The sequence below is a fragment of the Nerophis ophidion genome, linkage group LG15, assembly GCF_033978795.1.
Source record: "Nerophis ophidion isolate RoL-2023_Sa linkage group LG15, RoL_Noph_v1.0, whole genome shotgun sequence".
Classification (NCBI taxonomy): Eukaryota; Metazoa; Chordata; class Actinopteri; order Syngnathiformes; family Syngnathidae; genus Nerophis; species Nerophis ophidion.
In genome coordinates this window covers 23,811,335-23,833,688 of record NC_084625.1, presented here as the reverse complement: position 1 = coordinate 23,833,688, position 22,354 = coordinate 23,811,335, and the positions used below count along the sequence as shown (strand labels likewise).

General features: G+C 37.8%; 1 protein-coding gene across 4 annotated transcripts in view; it reads left to right on the top strand.

Annotated features, from left to right (window-relative positions):
- Nucleotides 1–22,354, top strand: part of eya1 (EYA transcriptional coactivator and phosphatase 1) — a 128,310-nt gene that overhangs the window by 59,681 nt on the left and 46,275 nt on the right. Inside the window, exons 4-9 of one of the 4 annotated variants that reach the window (XM_061921873.1) lie at nt 440–567; nt 4,761–4,826; nt 7,807–7,884; nt 10,514–10,580; nt 10,861–11,006; nt 14,666–14,803. In XM_061921873.1, the coding sequence (XP_061777857.1) occupies nt 440–567; nt 4,761–4,826; nt 7,807–7,884; nt 10,514–10,580; nt 10,861–11,006; nt 14,666–14,803 (623 nt within the window). The remainder of the gene's footprint in view (nt 1–439; nt 568–4,760; nt 4,827–7,806; nt 7,885–10,513; nt 10,581–10,860; nt 11,007–14,665; nt 14,804–22,354) is intronic. The other 3 variants (XM_061921874.1, XM_061921875.1, XM_061921876.1) reach the window with 3 other exon arrangements.

Below are 22,354 nucleotides of genomic sequence, written 5' to 3'. Positions count from 1 at the left end.
TTTTCTGCAGTGTTGGTCTTTCCGTGTAAACACAGCAACAATTAAGGAGCTTGCCAGAGCAAACACACCCCTCCCCGAGCCTCCGAGCCTGCCCATCACAGCCTCTTACAATCATGCGCTTCATTTTGAAAACCGTCACCCCATCAAAACCAGCGCACATCTGTTAGCAGTCACGAGAAGCAAAGGCCATTTCTTTGCTCGGAGATGCATCACGGCCGTAACTGACAGCGAGCGATGGGATTGGGCGCTAAGTGGCGTCTCGGCGTGACCAGACGAATGAAAAACTATCTTGTTTGTCACAAATGTTTACTATTCAGTTCACTGTTTCCTACAGCGTGCAGCCATTTGACATCCCTTGTCATTACCATCACATGGTTTGCTTTCTCTGCAGTTCTTAATAGCACAGATATTGAATGGAGATGTTTTTTCTCTTCCCAAGGTCTATGGAAATGCAGGATTTAGCCAGTCCTCACAGCCGAGTAAGTGGAAGCAGTGAATCTCCAAATGGTGCCAGCCTTGACAACTCCCACATCAACAACAATTCCATGACACCCAATGGCACTGAAGGTATGTACACAAGAGTTGAAATCCACCACAAGCGATGAACATGCAAAGAAACATGTTGCTGCAATTTGCAAACGTTTGGCGCGGCCTGCAGGTTCCAGCGAGCTGCAAGAAGTTGTTTATTCCGGCCGAGCAAACAAAATGTTTTTGTTAGATGCAACAAATTTGCATGCACAGATCACCAAATGTTCTGTATGGGTTGTTGAAAGGACTGATCCACTTCCCTTTATTACACACACACATTTGAGTTGCCAGTCTTTCCATAGATGGCCCACTACAACTTTGTTTGCAATCCTAATAATTAGTTTTGCTTTTCATTGCATTTCTATATGTCATCACGTCATTACGTGCCAACTCTTTCAAGTCTTCCAAAGTCTTGTGAGAAACACTTAACCAAAGCGGTCCAATCTAATTTCATTCTGTATATATGACAAAGTGTCCTCTCTTTCTCCAAATGAAGCCCTTCAATTAGAAAATGCATCATTGTACTGGGTGAAGATCGTACAGTTGAAATTATAAATATAATGGTAGTAAATAGGGACTTTTTTTTGTCCCCATGATAATACACTGCTATAAATTTTGTAATGTCCATCCATCTATCCATTTACTACCGCTTATTCCCTTTCGGGGTCGCGGGGGGCGCTGGCGCCTATCTCAGCTACAATCTGTTTGTAATATGACACATTAAAAAATAAAACAATGCATTTTATTTCTAATCTTATGTGTACCGAGGCCTGATCTATACCTCATTACCCCGGTCTTTAACATTTACTGTATGGATAACTCTTTTTTATGCAAGTCTTATACACTGTAAATACATACTGTATAATATAATATATACATTAAAAAATTATCCACAAATTTGACAATGTATTTGCTTTCATAATAAATGTTTCAACTTGTAATTCTTCACGGTACCAGTTAACAGCAATACAGAAGGGTTTACTGTATTAGGGAAAGTCCCGTTGGGGTGTGTTTTAAAGCTAGACGAATTCTCCTCACTCATCTTTGTATTGCACTGGCGTTAGGGGTGGGCAATACGGCACATTTTGGTACTGAACCAAAACCAAATACTACATATACAGGATCAGTATCGCTGATATTGATGTTGATACTAATACCATTTTAGTTGAAACATGTTCATTTTGTTGACCTTCTTATTGATGATTATAATCAGAATAAAACATAACAATGTGGGCTTTCAAATTATATCCATCCATCCATTTTCTAACACTTGTCCCAAATTGATCATATTTGTTTAATCAGATTAATCAAATTTTTTAATTTGTATTAATCATGATTAATCACAGGTTAAAACTCACTAACATGAGTTAAATCAATTTAAGTATTTTTGACACAAAAGCAATTTTATTGGCAGAATGTCATACAGGATTTTTTTTTTAATGTTTAATTCACGTCAGTTATTAAGTTAACTATCAGGTAACCATCCAGGTTAAGGTAAAGGAGCCTGTACAGTATACATAAATTGCATGATTAATCTGCGTATATACATGATTATTGATGTATTTTTGTGTGATTAATCATTTGAGTTAACTTATTTTTGACAGTCCTATAAACATATTTCATTCCCCAATCCTATTATCGGACAATAAATAAAACTAAGCAAAATTATAAAAAAGAAAATTACCAAAATAAAAAAATGTTTCCTTTTGTTCCAGTTTTTTGAGCAAAATAAATTGCAAAATAAGTCATCAGAAGCAATAACTAATATTGGCTCTCGTTCAGTTAATTTTGTTTTTTCCCCCGAAGGCTCTCCGGTGTCCATTGACTTTTTTGCAGAATTTGTAACCAATACAACAATACATGGATACTTGTGAAAATAAACATAAAAGAGAACTGAAATACATTGTATTGTCAGATACTTCCCTTGCTGTCGATACTATCGATAACTGGATGGATGGAGCCGCGCACCTCTAACTGATGCATACTTTAACATGGTCATTGACCGTTAAGCAAAGTGTGCCGCCTTTCAAAATAAATTGCATAGTTATCTGCGTTTATACTTGATTAATTCGATCATTTTTGTGATTAATAGCATTTGTTAACTTTGACAGCCTTATTCTGAAGTCACCTCGCTATGAAAGTTGGGTGTGCATTACATACTACATTACCAAGCTTTATCAGTGGGGCTGGTGAAAAGAAACTTCCAATGAGGATAACGGGGAGACAAGAAAGCAACCAAAGCTACTTCAGTTATGGCTTCCTCGCTTCGAGGCATGCTAATGCTCCCAATCTCTTTTAGTGTGTATGCGGGGGCAAGTTCTATGTGCCGCTATTTCTGATTGACGTTAACAGGAAATATCCCTAACGTTTTACAATGGTGTGTATATATACATGTATGATGTACCATTGCAATACATGTGTAAAACTGGGTTTTTGTCACTCACGCACATCAAACATTATCATCTGTTCTCTAGGGAAGCAAACTGCAGGCTTGTTTAGTGTTTACACACGGTATTTTGTATTGATAACTATCTAGCCTCTGTTTTAGTCACTTTCGTTTTTGTACAAACAAAACAGACTGTAATGGTTGGAATTGGGGGTTAAATCACCATAAATCATCACCGCTGCTGCCTACTGCTCCCCTCATCTCCCAGGGGGTGATCAAGGGTGATGGGTCAAATGCAGAGAATAATTTCGCCACATCTAGTATGTGTGTGACAATCATTGCTACTTTACTTTACTTTACTTTACTTTACTTTAATTTACTTTAATTTAGACAAACTCACAGTAGGTAAGGTTTTATTTTTGCCCTATCCTTCACTTTAAGCGTGAGTGAAGAATGCATAAACCGGATAAGTCTGAAAAAGAAAGAGATGATACAGTATTATCTGCCCACAGATGCCACCTGGTGGTTATTTTAGAACACTGCAGCTAGTCCTGGATAATCCCACTGCTTAATTTATTTATTTATGTCTTTATTTGACAGGGACAGTACAATGAAACAATGCTACCCATAGGTAACCCATGGCAAAGTACATAAGACTTATATTTATCCATCCATTTTCTACCACTTATTCACTTTGGGGTCGCGGGGGGGGGGGTGCTGGTGCCTATCTCAGCCACAATTGGGCGGAAGGCGGGGTACACCGTGGACAAGTCGCCACCTCATCACAGGGCCAACACAGATAGACAGACAACATTCACACTCACATTCACACACTAGGGCCAATTTAGTGTTGCAAATCAACCTATCCCCAGGTGCATGTCTTTGGAAGTGGGAGGAAGCCGGAGTACCCGGAGGGAACCCACACAGTCACGGGGAGAACATGCAACTCCACACAGAAAGATCCCGAGCCCGGGATTAAACCCAGGACTACTCAGGACCTTCGTATTGTGAGGCAAACGCACTAACCCCTCTTCCATCGTGCTGAGTAAATAAGACTTCGAGCCAGAGGCTAATTTGCAACCCTTGTCCCTGGTTAGGCTTTTAAAAAATAGCTGAGAAAAGTGAAAACCCCACACAAAAGGATTAAGACAAGTACAAAAATCTAAATCAAAACACATTAAAAATAATTGGCCCCACATTGTCCATGCTACATCCAGTTCTAGTGCTCACACTTCTGAGTTTCCTTAAGCCACATTTTCAGTTTTGTGAAGAAAAGTTAAATGTCCAACTGTGACTTTAACTCCAGTGTCAAAGAGTTCCACAGATGTGAGACCTTCACTGAGAACGCAGACTGACCCTGAGTGGTCCGCCACATTTTCACGCTTCAGCTCCCACCGACTGCAACTCGAGTTTGCACACCTTCACTACTGTATCGTTGTATTTATTGCTTCAGTCACACGCAGGATTCTCGCAGGAATGAGACAAAAATGCAATCGACCTACCGTATATGCTTGTTGTGCACAATTTAACATGTCCGAAAAGGAGTAGGAAGAACCAGAATTTATTTAAAGACGGTGTATTCAAACACATTGCAGGCCGTGTTGTAAAACTGGTGCTGCTGTTTTCCAGCAACTATCACGTGTTTCTTCAAGCCCCTGTGTCATTATTCAAATCCTGAGACATGACAGTTTGCATGAGAGTTCCACACACATGTAGTTATTGACTCCGGTATTTCACATGCAAATCAGAAGGACTTCATCAAGTCTAATCTTCAAACTGATGCTGACAGAAGACATGTTGTAGACTCACGTGGTGTGTCCTGTTTGCCGCTCTGTCTTTCCCATAGGTGACAGCCTCACAATGCTTACCACAGCAGACTGGTTGTTAGGTTGTAACTCGCAGTCCGCCGCAGGTTTGTCTACTTTTGTTGACACAATGAAAGGACAATACTTGCAAACAACAAGCTCAAGAAAAAACAAAAACAAACGATGCCCTCCTTGCTTCAATTATTGTGCCTTTCATTCAGACGCTCTGTGGTATTTTCATTGTGCAAGCATGGTTTGAGCTGGGGGAGGTTTTCATTTGGATGCCGTTGTTTTGTGTGCCCTGCTAGTTTATGCATGCACTTTCATTTTTATCGCCACTTGTCAGCATGTGTTCCGCGCTGAGCAAGCAACGACGCACAACACATGACAGCCGATGGCATCTTCAGCCGTGAGGGATTCCACCCAGCATGACCGCTCTCGCCCACATTGTCGATTTGTTTAGCCCTCAAAGAAGAGAGAGGGAAAAAAAGAAAGCACAACTTCAAAGATTCCTGAGCTGTCAGGTAGCTGTGAAATTGTTCTTTACGGGTCTATCAGTGAGCTCTGTAAAACAGCACAGGTCAAAAAGCGGTCGCTATGCATTTAAAATGAATTTATTCATCAGTGACATGTCAGTTAAGCTTGGTTGTCATCGCTAACACAAATCCTGTGTATTAATCGATCTTACACGGGTTTGAGGAAAAATAAAGAAAAACTTGTTTTTCAAACATTTAAGCGCAACTTATGTTTAAAAGGCAGCAAAAAACCAACCAAAATATTATATACCAGAAGGGAGGCTCACTGTGCAGCAAAATCTGCGTACCACTATAGGCTACATTTAGTAGAGTAGGCATTAACTGGCATTAACAAGACACCGCGGTAAAAGGGTTGCATTACCTTTCAGAATGAAAATGATTGTGGTTGATAACCTTTCATAAACTCAAACACAGGTGTGAGTTTTCTTTTGAAAAGAAAGCTAGCGTGATAATTGCTAGTTTAAATGCTAACATGAATACAAGGCACAATCACGTATGTCCCTGTTACGGAGCAACATACCCTAATATAAACTTGTATAAAATATTTTGTGTCTATAATTATTTATTTTTTAAAAGTCAGTTAAAATGTAACTTTGTGTTTTAGTCAGCACATTTAACAATATCGTGATTAATAAATAGGGCTGGGCGATATGGCCTTTTTTTAATATCGCAATATTTTAGGCCACGATATATATCTCAATATTTTCCCTTAGTCTTGAATTAACACTTGATGCATATAATCGCAGCAGTATGATGATTCTATGTGTCTACATTAAAACATTCTTCTTCATACTGCATTAATATATGTTCATTTTAAACTTTCATGCAGAGAAGGAAATCCCATCTAAAAAATCACTATTTATTTCATACGGTGTCGATCTGGAAATGTTTGCCTTGGCATTTTGATTGTGTGGGCGTGTTGCACCGAACGGAGATGTTGACATGCGGAGTAAGCACTCTTTATTCTCTAGCAGGTGACTTTTCAATTGATGCTACATATTAGCAATAATGCTACTTTTTAAAGCAACGCTTGTGCCCCACATTCAACAAAGTACAGTTGTCTGTTCGACATATTCCCACTTGAAGCTAAACCACCGCCAGACGATGGACACCCTGCTGTTTTTTGGGAGAATTAATTCTTCCTTCATTTGTTACCACATTCGCACCTTCTTTCTCTTGTATTACCACTCGCAAGGCTCCGCTAGAATCACAGCTAACGTTACTCATGCCGCTACCTGTCTGCTCCGCGAGGGCGTATACGTACATGACGTATGACATGACAGTATGTGACGTATGTAAGAAGGTGCGCTTGTCCGTCTGTGAGAAGGAGACACAAGAAAGAGCGAGGAGAGCCTGTAATGTAATGCCAGCGGCTAAAAGCAACTGCGTGAGAACGTATACTCGAATATCACGATAAAGTCATTTTCTATAGAGACGAACACGCAATATATCGCGTACCGTATTTTTCGGAGTATAAGTCGCTCTGGACTATAAGTCGCACCTGCCGAAAATGCATAACAAAGAAGGAAAAAACATATATAAGTCGCACTGGAGTATAAGTCGCATTTTTGGGGGGAATTTATTTTATAAAACCCAACACCAAGAATAGACATTTGAAAGGCAATTTGAAATAAATAAAGAATAGTGAACAACAGGCTGAATAAGTGTACGTTATATGACGCATAAATAACCAACAGAGAAGGTGCCTGGTATGTTAACGTAACATATTATGGTAAGACTCATTCAAATAACTATAACATATGGAACATGCTATACGTTTACCAAACAATCTGTCACTCCTAATTGCTAAATCCGATGAAATCTTATACGTCTAGTCTCTTACGTGAATGAGCTAAATAATATTATTTGATATTCTACGGTAATGTGTTAATCATTTCACACATAAGTCGCTCCTGAGGATAAGTCGCACCCCCGGCCAAACTATGAAAAAAACTGCGACTTATAGTCCAAAAAATACGCTATATAGATATATCGCCCAGCCCTAGTGATAAAGAGAAACCCCGATATGAAATGTTCACATCCTCCTGTCATAGAGATATGTGTTTTTTCTCACCCAGTATGACTTAATTTATGACTGCTTTAGGTGAGGTAAAAATAAATTAAATAAGAATAAGAGGCAAGGATTGATACATTTTCCACAGAACAGCTGTAGTTATGATTTACCACGGGTGTTTTTTATATATCATGGGTGCGATTTGTGTTTAAATTGTGGATCGGCATATCTTAACAGTATCCGTTTACCGACACTGCAGTTACATTGGCATCACTTTCATATCCGATTTTGATCCAGATTGGGATCATTAGGTTAAATGTAAAACTGAAAAACATTAAAATTGGAACAATTTGATTGAAAATGCACGCAGCCATGTTTTCCCTGACAGGTCTGTTTTTATTTTACATTCTCCCCAAATCCCTTTGCTGAATGTAAAAATGCAAGCCTGTTTGTGTGTGATTCAAATCACTTTCAGATGTTGTGTTTTTTTTTGTGTGTGTGTTTGTGACAACGTGGCTTTTTCCACACTTTTTGCAGTTAAAAGCGAGCCAATGAGCAGCAGCGAAATAGTGGCCTCGGTACCAGACACCTCTCTGGACAGCTTCTCCGGATCAGGTGAGGACAGTGTACGTTTGCGCGTGTTTGTGTGTGTGTGTTTTGTGCAGAAGCGATTAGTGAGAAATGAGCCCGTAGATGGATGACTGATAAGCTCAGGAAGTGGCCCTGCCAATAAAGTGTGTGTATGTGTATTTAAGAACAAGACACTGCCCCTTGCCTTTGTCAGCATTTTTATATGCTTGTGTGTGTGTGTTTTCATTGGGCTGGTTCCCATGCCGGTGAGAGCTGAATTATAACATGCAGTGGAATGACAAGGCCTCCCAATGGCCCTCGCTCTCTGCGGGCCATTACCAAACCAAAACTTTTTCACACCTTCCTTCCCCACACCGGAGCATTGCACATAAACGCATCAACAAGTCAAAAGTGTACGTTCACTGCTCTGCCGAGTACAATTGCAGTTGTCATTCCGCTTTGTTCCCGTGCTCATTTCCATTCATCTCCTCACAAGTTTAGCTATACGCACAAATCAAGCCACCCCAACCTTTGGTTGGACGTTATTAAAGGAATGTAGTAATTTTATATCCTGTGTATTTAGCGAGGGGAAACCCAAAGTTGTGTTCAGGCAAGCGGGATGTGTCCGGTGTGACAGTTGCTGCATGCGTTCCATGTCAATGACGCTATTAAGTACAGGCAGGTCGTTATTTTGCACGTTCCAAGCCATTACACACAAGGCTCAAAACTGCCCACTTAGCAAATTAAGTGGAACTTGTCGCCACACTTGGAATGTTTTTCAGCTTTATTTTTATTTAATGGAAGCAAATATGACAACATTTCTAATTAAGACACAATTACAAATATTCTCACGTTAAGTAATCTTCTTGAAAATAATATACAATTATATGGTATAATATCTCCTTTTTATTGTTACAAATTATAATCTTGTTATTGTAATGTTTTCTTATCAATAATATATTTTTGGACATCTAAATTTGAAAGACAGAGTAACAACAAATTATAAGATTTATATTGCATTTTTAAATATACTTAAAGGCACTGTACAACAACACTAAATAAAAACCGCTAAAAGATTAAATATATATTTTATACTGTCTCGATTGAATTTGTATTTCATTTAATTTTTTCCATTTCAATTGATTGATTTTATGGCCCCACACTTATCAAAAATGTTAAACAAATTGATATTATTATTTTCATTTTTTTTTCCAAAGTGTAGTAAGAAGAGCAAATATGATTTTGCTGTTGTTAAAAAAAAGTATACATGATAAATATGTTTGTTAATATTAATATTAATTGGTGTCCATAATATGCTATACGTCAAAGTTTTAGTTTATTCATGTCATTTATTTGTATTTAATTTTATTTTAAATGACAATAAAAATGTTTTATTTCATTTAATGTTTTCATTTCAATCGATTGATTTTATGACCCCACACTTATAAAAAATGTTAAAGATATTGTTATTTTAGAATTTTTTTCCAAAGTATGACAAGAAAAGTAAATATGATTGTGCTGTTGTTGTTAAAAAAAGTATACATGATAAATATGTTTGTTAATATTAATATTATTTGGTGTCCAGAACATGCTATAAGTCAGAGTTTTGGTTTATTCATCTGATGTATTTGTATTTTTATTCTATTTTAAATGAGAATAAAATACATTTTATTTAAATTAATGTTTTCATTTCAATTGATTGATTTTATGACCCCACACTTATCAAAAATGTTAAAGAATTTGATATTGTTATTTTAGAACTTTTTTCCAAAGTATGATAAGAAGATTAAATATGATTTTGCTGCTGTTGTTGTTAAAATAAGTATACATGATAAATATGTTTGTTGATATTCATATTATTTGGTGTCCAAAATATGCTATAAGTCAAAGTTTTAGTTTATTCATGTAATTATTTGTATTTTTATTTTATTTTAAATGAGATTAAAATACATTGTATTTCATTTAATTTTTTCATTTCAATTGATCGATTTTAATGGCCCCACACTTATCATTAAATAAATAGATATTGTTATTTTAGATTTTTTCCCAAAGTATGATAAGAAGAGCAAATGTGATGATAAATATTTTTGTCAATATTAATATTATTTTGTGTCCAGAATATTCTATAAGTCAAAGTTTTGATTTATTCATCTAATGTATTTGTATTTAATTTTATTTTAAATGTATTTATTTGTATTTATTTTATACATATTTTTTATTCATTAATCCTTCCATTATCTATATCGCTATATCGCTTATGTCACCAGCAAAACACAAGGCAAATTGTTATAATATTAGTAATAAAAAATAAAATACAATATTTTATTTAATCTTATCTCTTTGTATTTTAGTGTCATTACTAATATCATACGCAGCTGTACCCCATGTGGGCCGCTGATCATCCCGCGTGTGTTTACACCACTGGTCGCCATGGTAGCACAAGCACCTCTAATAAATGAGTCAGCAGAAAACCCCCTGTTCTTACCACCTGATTATTTTGCTTCATTATTACAATCCGTCTTGTCAACCTTACGCAAGGTTAGAGAAATAAACAGAGTCATGTAGCATAATTACTAGTCCCTCGGAATGCCCAGATTCTGTTGGTGAGAAATAATATTTACCTTGCCTCTTAAGTGTTTAAAAATGTGCTCTTGCCTTTTTTAACTCTTTTCAGCTATTGGGAGCAGTGGCTTCAGCCCAAGACAAACCCACCAGTTCTCTCCACAGATTTACCCTTCCAAGTAAGGCTTCTTTTATTTGGTCCTCAAATAAATAATCAGCGTCTAACTTCATTTGGAGCTTTAAGTAGATCCTTCTGCCAGATTGTGGAGTTTGTTTGCTGGGACGTCTGCAGCTTGTATACCTTGAAATGTTCTTTATCTCGCGTTGTTTCGCTACGTACATTAGGTTGTGCGATGCTATCGCTCAAATTTGTCAGCCAGCGAAGTTGAGTGTTTTGTGTTTTGGGAAGAAAAAAACCTCTTTGGCCTTTTTTCACTTTTGCCTTTTTGTTTCAAACAGCAGGACATATCCGCATATTCTTCCAACTCCTTCATCCCAAAATATGGCGGCGTACGGGCAGACGCAGTACACCACAGGAATGCAGCAGGCCGCAGCGTATGCTAGCTACCCCCAACCTGGACAGCCTTACGGCATCCCGGCTTATGGTAGGAAACGCATCTTTGTCTTTTTGTTTTTTTCACATTGCAGGAATACACAAACAGCCAAGTACAATTAAGTCATAGTACTGTATAATCTTTGTCCCGAGAAGGTCAGGACCTTGGTCGTCATTACAGCAGTTTAAGCTACAAATATGCTGAGTCGCTGTTTAGTTGCCTGCATGTTTTCCTCGGGCAACTTTACTTAGCTGTCTGATACAAATGGTGACTTTATGTTGAGCCTGGTTGGGCAAAGTACTGCTAACTACCTTGTTGTCAGAACACAGTGTTCAAAGACTTCAGGTGAGGCGCAGCAAAATCTGTTAAACTAATTTTAAATATTTCAATGAGCAGTCCAAAGTGCAAAGAAAATTCCACAAGCTAACTCCAATCAGTTTTCCGGGGAGCAGGGCAGTCTTACAGTAAATACTCTGAAGCAGGGGTCACCAACGCGGTGCCCGCGGGCACCAGGTAGCCCGTAAGGACCAGATGAGTAGCCCGCTGGCCTGTTCTAAAAATAGCTCAAATAGCAGCACTTACCAGTGAGCTGCCTCTATTTTTTACATCTTATTTATTTAATAGCAAGCTAGTCTCGCTTTGCTCGACATTTTTAATTCTAAGAGAGACAAAACTCAAATAGCGTTTGAAAATCCAAGAAAATATTTTAAAGACTTGGTCTTCACTTGTTTAAATAAATTAATTTATTTTTTTTACTTTGCTTCTTATAACTTTCAGAAAGACAATTTTAGAGAAACAATACAACCTTAAAAATGATTTTAGGATTTTTAAACACATACCTTTTTACCTTTTAAATTCCTTTCTCTTCTTTCCTGACAATTTAAATCAATGTTCAAGTATTTTTTTATTATTGTAAAGAATAATTAATACATTTTAATTTAATTCTTCATTTTAGCTTCTGTTTTTTCGACAAAGAATATTTGTGAAATATTTCTTCAAACTTATTATGATTAAAATTCAGAAAAAATATTCTGGCAAATCTACAAAATCTGTAGAATCAAATTGAAATCTTATTTCAAAGTCTTTTGAATTTATTTTAAAATTTTGGTTCTGGAAAATCTAGAAGAAATAATGATTTGTCTTTGTTAGAAATATAGCTTGGTCCAATTTGTTATATATTCTAACAAAGTGCAGATTGTATTTTAACCTATTTAAAACATGTCATCAAAATTCTAAAAGTAATCTTAATCAGGAAAAATGACTAATGATGTTCCATAAATTCTTTTTTTTAATTTTTTCAAAAAGATTCGAATTAGCTAGTTTTTCTCTTCATTTTTTTTGGTTGAATTTTTAATTTTAAAGAGTTGAAATTGAAGAGAAACTATGTTTCAAAAAATGTTTTATTTTTTTTTCGTATTTTCTCCTCTTTTAAACTATTCAATTAAGTGTTTTTTTAATCATTTATTTTCTACAAAAAACCTTCCGTAAAAGGAAAAAAAATGTACGACGGAATGACAGACAGAAATACCCATTTTTTTTATATATATAGGTTTTTTTATTAAAGGTAAATTGAGCAAATTGGCTATTTCTGGCAATTTATTGAAGTGTGTATTAAACTGGTAGCCCTTCGCATTAATCAGTACCCAAGAAGTAGCTCTTGGTTTCAAAAAGGTTGGTGACCCCTGCTCTAAAGATTAGACTTCAAAAATGCCTGATTTAGAGGCTAGTTGAACATGACTGTGTAGCTTTGATATACCTAATGATTGGTATTGGGGATTAAATCACCATAAATGATTCCCGGGCAAGGCACCGCTGCTGCCCACTGCTCCCCTCACCTCCCAGGGGATGATCCAGGGGATGATCAAGGGGATGGGTCAAATGCAGAGAACAAATTTCACCACACCTAGTGTGTGTGTGACAATCATTGGTACTTTAACTTTAATGATAAACTGTAACAAAACTGTGCAAAAAGATATACAGAATATGTAATCAGTCCAGGGGTCTCATAAAATAAATCTGGCGTACGCACAAAACGGGGTTGGAAATTTGTCTCTAATTCTTTCGCCGCAAAAGTACAAGGGAACATCCATGAACAAACTTAATTAATTTTTGAACAGGGTTTTTTCATAGAAAAATTCTTATAATGAAGCAAATTTTCTCATAAAAACAATGAAAACATGGATAATTTGTTCCAGCCTCGACACAATTCTATATTTTAGTAAAAGTTTGTACATTTTGAACACCATTTAAAGTGCTATACAGTACTGTATATCAATCAAATCTAACAAGGGGATGATGGATCAACTTTCTATTTCATGACAAAGCCAATTAATTGATTGATTGACACTTTATTAGTAGATTGCACAGTACAGTACATATTCCGTACAATTGACCACTAAATGGTAACACCCCAATACATTTTTCAACTCGTTTAAGTCTGGGTCCACGTTAATCAATTCATTGTACAAATATATACTATCAGCATAATACAGTCAGCACACAAGTATATACGTTGAATTATTTACATTATTTACAATCCGTGGGGGTGGGATGTGGAGGGGGGTGCTGGGGCGGGTGGTTAGGTTTGTTTGATATCAGCACTTCAGTCATCAACAATTGCATCAACAGAGAAATGGACATTGAAACAGTGTAGGTCTGACTTGGTAGGATATGTACAGCCAGCAGAGAACATAGTGAGTTCAGAAAGCATAAGAACAAATACATACATTTGATTATTTACTATCCGGGGAGGTGGGATGTGGAAAAACAATTGGCTGAACCAACCTCCTGCCAACACGCACGCACACTATCATTAGCCCTGTTGTGCAATCGCAGTTCTGAATCACTAAACTTTAGCCGCCAGGTCGCCACAATGATTAGGAAGGAAAAAACAAATCTACTTCACCTTGTTGGTTAATCTTCTTGGTGTGCGGCGGAAGAAAGGGGAAGGGTGGAGAAGGCAGTGTCCACAACGCTGTTGATACTTCCTCAATGTTTTACACCAAACATCGCTTGTCTATTGCTTTCTTGGGACTCGTATTGGGCTAGCAAAACTTGAGAATTGCTGTAAAATGGCTAAAAGACTTGATATAAATAACACCAGAGTGAAAAGTATAAGAAACAAAAAAACGATGAACGTGTGAACTGTACGTAGCTTGTATTTATGCATTTTCATGAAAGTAATACAAAGAAATGATGATGATGATAATGATGATGATGGTGATGATGATGAAATCAGTGGCTGTGGTGCCAGGCACAAAATGGCTGCTCTGCGAGACACAATGATTGATTGATTGATTGAAATTTTTATTACTAGATTGGACAGTACAGTCATATTCCGTACAATTGACCGCTAAATGGTAACACCCGAAGAAGTTTTTCAATTTAGTCAATTCATGGAATGGGTGGATGAAACGTTCGTACAGTGAGACAAGGTTTCGTACAACAACGCATATTTTAATTTGGTCTGTGGTTCGTAAGTCAAAAAGTTCATACAATAACAGGTTCGCAAATCGAGGTTCTGTTTTACTGTATGTGATTAATAAAAACACAACCCCTAATTGGAATGAATTGTTTTGGGTTTCAGGCGTATGACTTCCACCTACAGTTTTATAGATGAGACCGCTGGTTCGTTCATGTGTTCATGTGTCATTTAAGCTGCCGACCTTTGGAAGTACATCAAACCTATCTGGTGTCGCTAACTGATTTAGGTCCATTGTGGACAGGCATCAAGACGGAAGGTGGCCTCAGCCAGTCCCAGTCGCCGGGGCAGACCGGTTTCCTCAGCTACAGTTCCCAGTTTAGCACGCCACAGACGGGGCAGGCGCCTTACAGCTACCAGATGCAAGGTGAGGGGTCTTTTGATCAGATATTCACTTCTATGACATAAGTCAAAAACTTATTTTCTTTTAAAAACCTGTTTTTGGATAAAAGCATGCCACGGTGCAACTTAGTGGTTAGCATGTTGGCCTCGCAGTTAGGCTATCGAGCGTTCGAATCCCCACAGTTGGCATCTCTGTGTGGAGTTTCACAATGTTCTGATCGCGCCAATTCACAGAAATTGAAACAATCCCCGCAAAATTACTTTGTCCATTCCCTGCAATTTCCCCGGACTACTGACCAAACATCGACATTTTTACCAATTGAATGTCTAACAAATCAAATGTCTCCTTGCATTGCCCTACTTCTCACTTTTACCAACAAAAGAATACTGCTATATTGTTTTTGTTCATTATGTACTTTCTCTTCAGCAAATTTCCATTCTATAATTACAGAGTGAAAACTACCACAATTTATTTTTAACTTTCACTTTCTCATTTGCAACAAAAAATACATTTTGGGGGAAAACTTATGCAAATTCCGGAATTTCAAAAATGGCCATGAGATTGAGAGGCGACTGATAAATTGCTGACAGTGTTCAAAGGCATTTAACTCAATCCTGCGCTCGGGATCTTTCTGTGTGGAGTTTGCATGTTCTCCCCGAGACTGCGTGGGTTCCCTCCGGGTACTCCAGCTTCCTCCCACCTCCAAAGACATGCAGTGTTGATTGGCAACACTAAATTGGCCCTAGTGTGTGAATGTGAGTGTGAATGTTGTCTATCTGTGTTGGCGCTGCGATGAGGTGGCGACTTGTCCAGGGTGTAAGCGCCTTCCGCCCGAATGCAGCTGAGATAGGCTCCAGCACCCCCGCCACCCCAAAAAAGGGACAAGCGGGAGAAAATGGATGGATGGAATATAAATAAAGTATTATTTTATCTGATTTGTAGAAATCCTGTGCTTTACAAAAAAATTAAAATTAAATAGTGATTTCAAATGCATTACATTCCAAGATGTTTTGTTGATGAAAAAAAGCCTTAAAACATTGCAACTTTTTGAGAATGCTGCTTACCACAAAACGACGCAGTCGAAGGGAGCGTGGCCTGGAGGAGGACCTTGGCACGAAAATAAATGCTGCTTTCTAAAGAGACGGTCAGGAAGTGATTAAAAAAATTTCAATGCAAAATGTTGACCAAAGAACCATAATTACATGTTATGTAGACCAATGTAAATGTAAAACAATATTTTTTTACAGACCTTTTTCAAGCTACTTTCTGACCATCTCCTCATAATGCAGCGTTTTGTTGGCGGTTTTATTTATGTGCCTACACTTGGACTGTCTTCTGCTCACCATATTTGTTGTAGTTTATAGCACTTCTCTAGTGAGTCTACTGACAAATATAAGTTATGCTACTTTTTCTTCGCAACAGCGTAGGATGCATGTGCATGTACGAGCCAGTCCGCCCCACAACAAGAAGATAGCGATAAAGAAGGAGCTTATTGACTAAATGTGGACTACAATAAAGGACTTGTGCAAAGCACTTTGGATAAATTGATGCCATATATTTTTAATCCACTGACGTCAATAATACCAAAAACGTCAACAAATGGGCAAATTCCAAATGGCTAATTTCCCGAAAGTACGAAGAAAAGGCAAGATTGTTTAATAACATTTTCGCATTGCGTCCTCTGTTTGGTTTAACATTTTCAGGACTTATGCAGATTCAAGTATGCAGATACAAGTAGGTAAGAAAAGTTGGTTTTGCATACTAGGACCCCTTTTAGACGCTTTTTGAGGTCATCTCACAAATGTTTGTGAGATGCCCACTGCTCTTCGAGACACATAATGCGTAAATGCAGAGATCACCTTCGCTGTAGTTAGATGTCTGAGAAGACGACCTGCTTTTTTCTCTCTAAAAAAAAAAAAAGTACCGTCTTTGGTATAGAGACACCACATGGTCGTTAACCGCTTTGGCAAATTCACGCCATTTATACGAGATTACAGAAAATACCTCTCTGCCTTTGATTTATACCAACATGGCCCCAGAATGGTCTTGCATCAAGGCAGTCGTCATGAATCCTCCCTGCCCTCTTGAAAAAATCAACACAGATGGAAAAATGGCCGGCACTTAGGAGGCACCAGCCCCGACTTAAACCAACTCCCCCAGCCTTTGTTTTTCTCTCTCTGTGATCATAATTGTATTGGTTTAAAACGTTGGGACTGTGGGGATCTATAGTCTGGAAGCCAATAAACATGAAGCAGTGCAAAAGTTCCACCTGCTTTGAGGATCCTGCAGAACACAGGAAATACTGTAAGTATGCATGATGACAGCATCATGTGGCTATTTGTCTTCCAGGTTTTAGAGTCTGTACCTAGTCTAGTTGTGCCGTGGTTATTGACAGCTATGCTGCATGACAGATTGGCCCATTATTGATCTGCCTGGGCGAGGTGCCTCTGAGGCCCAGAGAAGACCAGTTTCCACATGTGATTCTCCAGCTTGCGGCCAGCTGTCAAGGCGGCGGACGATTAGATTAATGTTTCTGCTCCTCGCTTTCATGTTGGATGCTACGGAGCTTTGTGCGGCGTGTTAAAGTCGTCTCAGAAGGGGACAGAGTTGTGTTGTGTCGCGGCATACTCGGAGAGAGCTTCTAAGCCGATGCTAATTAGGTGAATAATTGGATTCCTGCATTTTGTGTGTGCAAGCCACAAGCCGAAGCCTCTTAAAAAAAAGAGCAAGCCCATCTGGACTTGATAGCCTATTCCCGAGTGGGGCATACAAACTTCTGCTCCAAATATTGTGCGCTGATGATAGACATAGCCTATGGCAAGGAGACTGATCAAGCAAAGCAAATGGACTTCCAATTGTGGAGCCAGAAGGCGTGTGGGGGGTTGGGGGGGGATGTCTGGTCTTGACTGAGTGAACTAACTGGAGCAGGGAGAGAAAACATGCCCCCGGGGAACCGCAAGACCCCCTCTTTCTACCCAGCACCACCACTCTGAACAGCATGAGTCCATTCTCGCCGGGCAAAGTGGGGTCCCCTTGGCTTTTATGTGGCCGCTCGCTCTCCGCGGAGAAAGCCTCAAAAACCCCTGCCAGCAAGAACTTTTATGACCGTTTGAACTGCGCTTTAGGCTAATTTGTTGTCCTTTGCAGCCTCTCTCTGCCTTCGCCTGATCGTTCTGTCAGACTCTCACTCCATTTTGAACTCTGTTTTAAAATCCCCCCCCACACACCCACCCTTTGCAAGCCCATGAATAGCCAAACAACGCTGACTGATGTAAAATAACTGACAGAGGCCAGGATGAAAAGAAGGTGAAAAGGTTGTAATTGCCAAAAGTGAAAACGTCTTTCTCCTCTAGTGAACTTGCACCGTGTCTGCTTTTACGCCGTTGTACTTCCTTTCCGTTCAATCTGAAAACCTGCTTCGTGTTTTCCACGGCGTGGGAGGGCGCTAGTGATGGGGCCTGTGGTCAGAGCATTAAAGGAACTCCCCCTTGTTTGTCACCGGTGTGTAAAAGGTGTAATTACGCCCCCATTTAGGAGCACCATGTATTTATCTCCCCAAATTCTTTTCACTGCTACTTATTCTTTCGTAAAGCAATTGAAAGAGTGGGAATTATTTGAAAACATTTGAATTCCTATAAAAATAATCACACTAAAACTATCCATTGAGGTATATAAATCCCCTTTATGTCTCAAAATAAACGTATATTACACCTTTTTTTAAGTCTATGTCTGATAATCCACATATTAAATTATTTGAAATGTATATTAGATCATGTCAGGCAACTTGAAGGGGAACTGCACTTTTTTGGGATTTTGCCTATTATTAACATTCATTATGTAAGACAAGAACACAGGTTTTTCATTTTTCATGCATTCTAACTAATAAATAACCGCAAGCAAAAGTCTGCTTACATTGGAGCTTCCGGGTGTCTATTCTGCCTGTAATGCCCTTAAAAACATTCAAACACCTCCATCAATGTTTTATATACATGATGTAAGTATATATGTCATGCAGTAACACGTATTTTTAATAACATTTAATTTGTACATATTTTGCTCATTTCATAAACGCATCACAACGTTTGCTTTTTCCTTCGACAACATCTCTGATTATTACTCATTGTAGACTTCTGCTCACTGCAGACCTAATAAAACATCACTTATTGTACAATGTCTGCTGTCACTGGGATGCCAACTGATAGGATGTTCATATATTCCCGTTTAGATAAAAAATAACTCATAATCCTTACAAAGAAAAAAGCAAATGGAACCAAGCGTCTTTTTGAGTCTTTGTCACCATTTCCAGTTCTAAATTTGATGCCAAAATTTACCAACTTGTTGGATTATGTCCTCATCTTTCTGCTATTAAGGTGAGAGGTATTATTTATGATCTACATTAAACTTTTACGAGCTTACAGGGTAGGACGCAGCTCACCAGCCAATGATGTCAAAATGGCTGCACAAGCTCGTTAGCTCTTTGTGATCACGGTGCCGCTATAAGCAGTTTATCTTTGTTAGCGCTTATAATAACAATATCACTCATACTTGTTATGAAATGTAAATTACCTATTGTTGGCAGTTTTTGGATGGTTATTTATTGGGTTTTATGGTCGGAATAGAGGACTTCCCATTGATTCCATTGTAAGCAGACTTTTATTTCCATTTATTTATGAGTTAGAATGCATTTAAAAAGGCATCCGTCTTCTTGTCTCCCATAATTATTGTGAACGATAGACAAAATTCCAAAAAAAGGTGCAGTTCCTCTTTAATTTATTTATTTTCGTAAAGGGTTCCAAAGTCGAAAATGACTCATTTGAGTCGCAGGACTGAAAATTACAAAGGTAAATTTAAAAACATTGGATTAGTAAACACAGATTTCATGCTTATAGCATTTTTTACTAAGTGATTCAACAAAATAATTTTAGAAATCAACAAATAAAATAAAACAAATATTCAGATACCGTGAATAGGATTGTGCCAAGTTTATGCATCGTGTGGGCCATATGATTCATGGATAATTACACATTTTTCAGAGGTGCCATATTTTAGGCTAACAGCAATGAGTAAAAACCAGGAACAACAGCTAAAGTATTAGTAATAAAATCACTGTAATTTCACAGTATTAAACCATATTTTTTTACAGTAAAATACTTTAACCATAAAGTACTGTAACATTACAGCAAATGATTGTACTAAATACAATACCCTTATTTCACAGCAATTATTATCATTTTTTTTTCACATACAGTGGAGCAAAAAAGTATTTAGTCAGCCACCGATTGTGCAAGTTCTCCCATTTAAAATGATGACAGAGGTCTGTAATTTTCATCATAGGTACACTTCAACTGTGAGAGACAGAATGTGAAAAAAAATCCAGGAATTCACATTGTAGGAATTTTTAAGAATTTATTTGTAAATTATGGTGGAAAATAAGTATTTGGTCAACCATTCAAAGCTCTCACTGATGGAAGGAGGTTTTGGCTCAAAATCTCACGATCCATGGCCCCATTCATTCTTTCCTTAACACGTATCAATCGTCCTGTCCCCTTAGCAGAAAAACAGCCCCAAAGCATGATGTTTCCACCCCCATGCTTCACAGTAGGTGTGGTGTTCTTGGGATGCAACTCAGTATTCTTCTTCCTCCAAACACGATGAGTTGAGTTTATACCAAAAAGTTCTATTTTGGTTTTATCTGACCACATGACATTCTCCCAATCCTCTGCTGTATCATCCATGTATCCATTTTGGTATAAACTCAACTGGTCGTGTTTGGAGGAAGATGAATACTGAGTTGCATCCCAAGAACACCATACCTACTGTGAAGCATGGGGTTGGAAACATCATGCTTTGGGGCTTTTTTCTGCTAAGGGGACAGGACGATTGATCCCTGTTAAAGAAAGAATGAATGGGGCCATGTATCGTGAGTTTTTGAGCCAAAACCTCCGTCCATCAGTGAGAGCTTTGAATGGTTGACCAAATACTTATTTTCCACCATAAATTACTAATAAAGTCTTTTAAATTCCTACAATGTGAATTCCTGGATTTTTTTTCACATTCTGTCTCTCACAGTTGAAGTGTACCTATGATGAAAATAATAGACCTCTGTCATCATTTTAAGTGGAAGAACTTGCACAATCAGTGGCTGACTAAATACTTTTTTGCCCCACTGTAAATGTTACTTTAAAGTTATGCAATTATTAGCCACCATGTTTTTACAATGTGTGGATTTTAAATAAAAACATTTTAAGAACATGAGATGAAGGTAATTATTAACAGATGAAAATAGTACATTTGTAAATAATTTAGGTATAATTAATTAATTGTAACGTCTCATTTTAAGAAGCGGTTCAATGTACAGCTCTTTGAATTCATATTTTTAATTGTATTCATCAAATATGAAATCAGATCACTTTGCGTAGTCAAATGAAGGTATTTTTATTCGACGGAATGGCTCGTGTAGTTTATCATTGTTGGAATGCACACAAATAAAGCGCAGTTCTTACAATACTGTGTATGATGATACGTTCCACTCAGGGGGAGAGGGGGTGCCTGTTTGCATTATATTTCCAAAGTTATTGTTTACTTTTACGAAGCCGAGTATAAAAATGCCACTTTCTGTCAGTTCAAATTCCACCATCTAAATAAGGGGCTGATTTTAGCTTTAATACAAATCCCGCACAATGAATATTCTTTTATGTGACATTTCACTGTGCCGGCTCCTCACAGTACAGATGGAGTGCAGCTGAAAAGACGGTGAGCCCCGAGGCGCCCCAGCGCCTCTATATAACTCCCATCGTGTATATTATTAAGCCATTAGATGCTATCAGTGCCCCCACTTTGAATGACTTAATTACCAAGGAGGAATCATCCCTGTGAGCAAGTGGAAAGAGAAACACACATTTGAAATCAGGCTGCATGTCCTCTCATCGCAGTTACCCTCCAGTGACTCCCACACAACAGCCTTTTGTGCCACATTTTCTCCCCACTGTCATTCATCAGCTCTGATAAGGGAGGAAGAGGCCGAAGATAAAGTCACCATTCAGGGTTACCCCTTAGGCTTAGGCCAACTGAATTGTTCTAGGGGGCCAAATTTCCACAAAGCTAATGACCCTCCCTCACACATATTATTATTTGAAGAACCAACAACCTCTGCATTTGTTTTTGGTCTATTTCTTTTATTACTTACAAATGCCAAACCTTTCATGTTTACACTTGTCCAAGTACCTCTGTACAACATGAGCACGCTGTTTTTTTGAAGATTTTGCTGCAAAAAGTAAAAAAAAAAAATAGATTTAATAATGTTTTGGGAAGTACTGTATTCTTTTTATCCTTTAATTAAGGCAGTGGTGTCTTAGGTGCGGCCTGCCCCTCGATTTTAATTGGCAGTGCTCTATGCATAAACATGTCAAAACATTTTGGGTTATTTTTTTTAACTGAAATTTTGCTTAAATTTCTCAAATGTCAGTCCTAAATAAAAATATCAAACGTGATATTTTTCTTAGTAAAATAACTCATGCAAATGTTATGCAAAATTAAATTAAAATGAACCTAAAAAAGTATTTGGTCACAAAATCC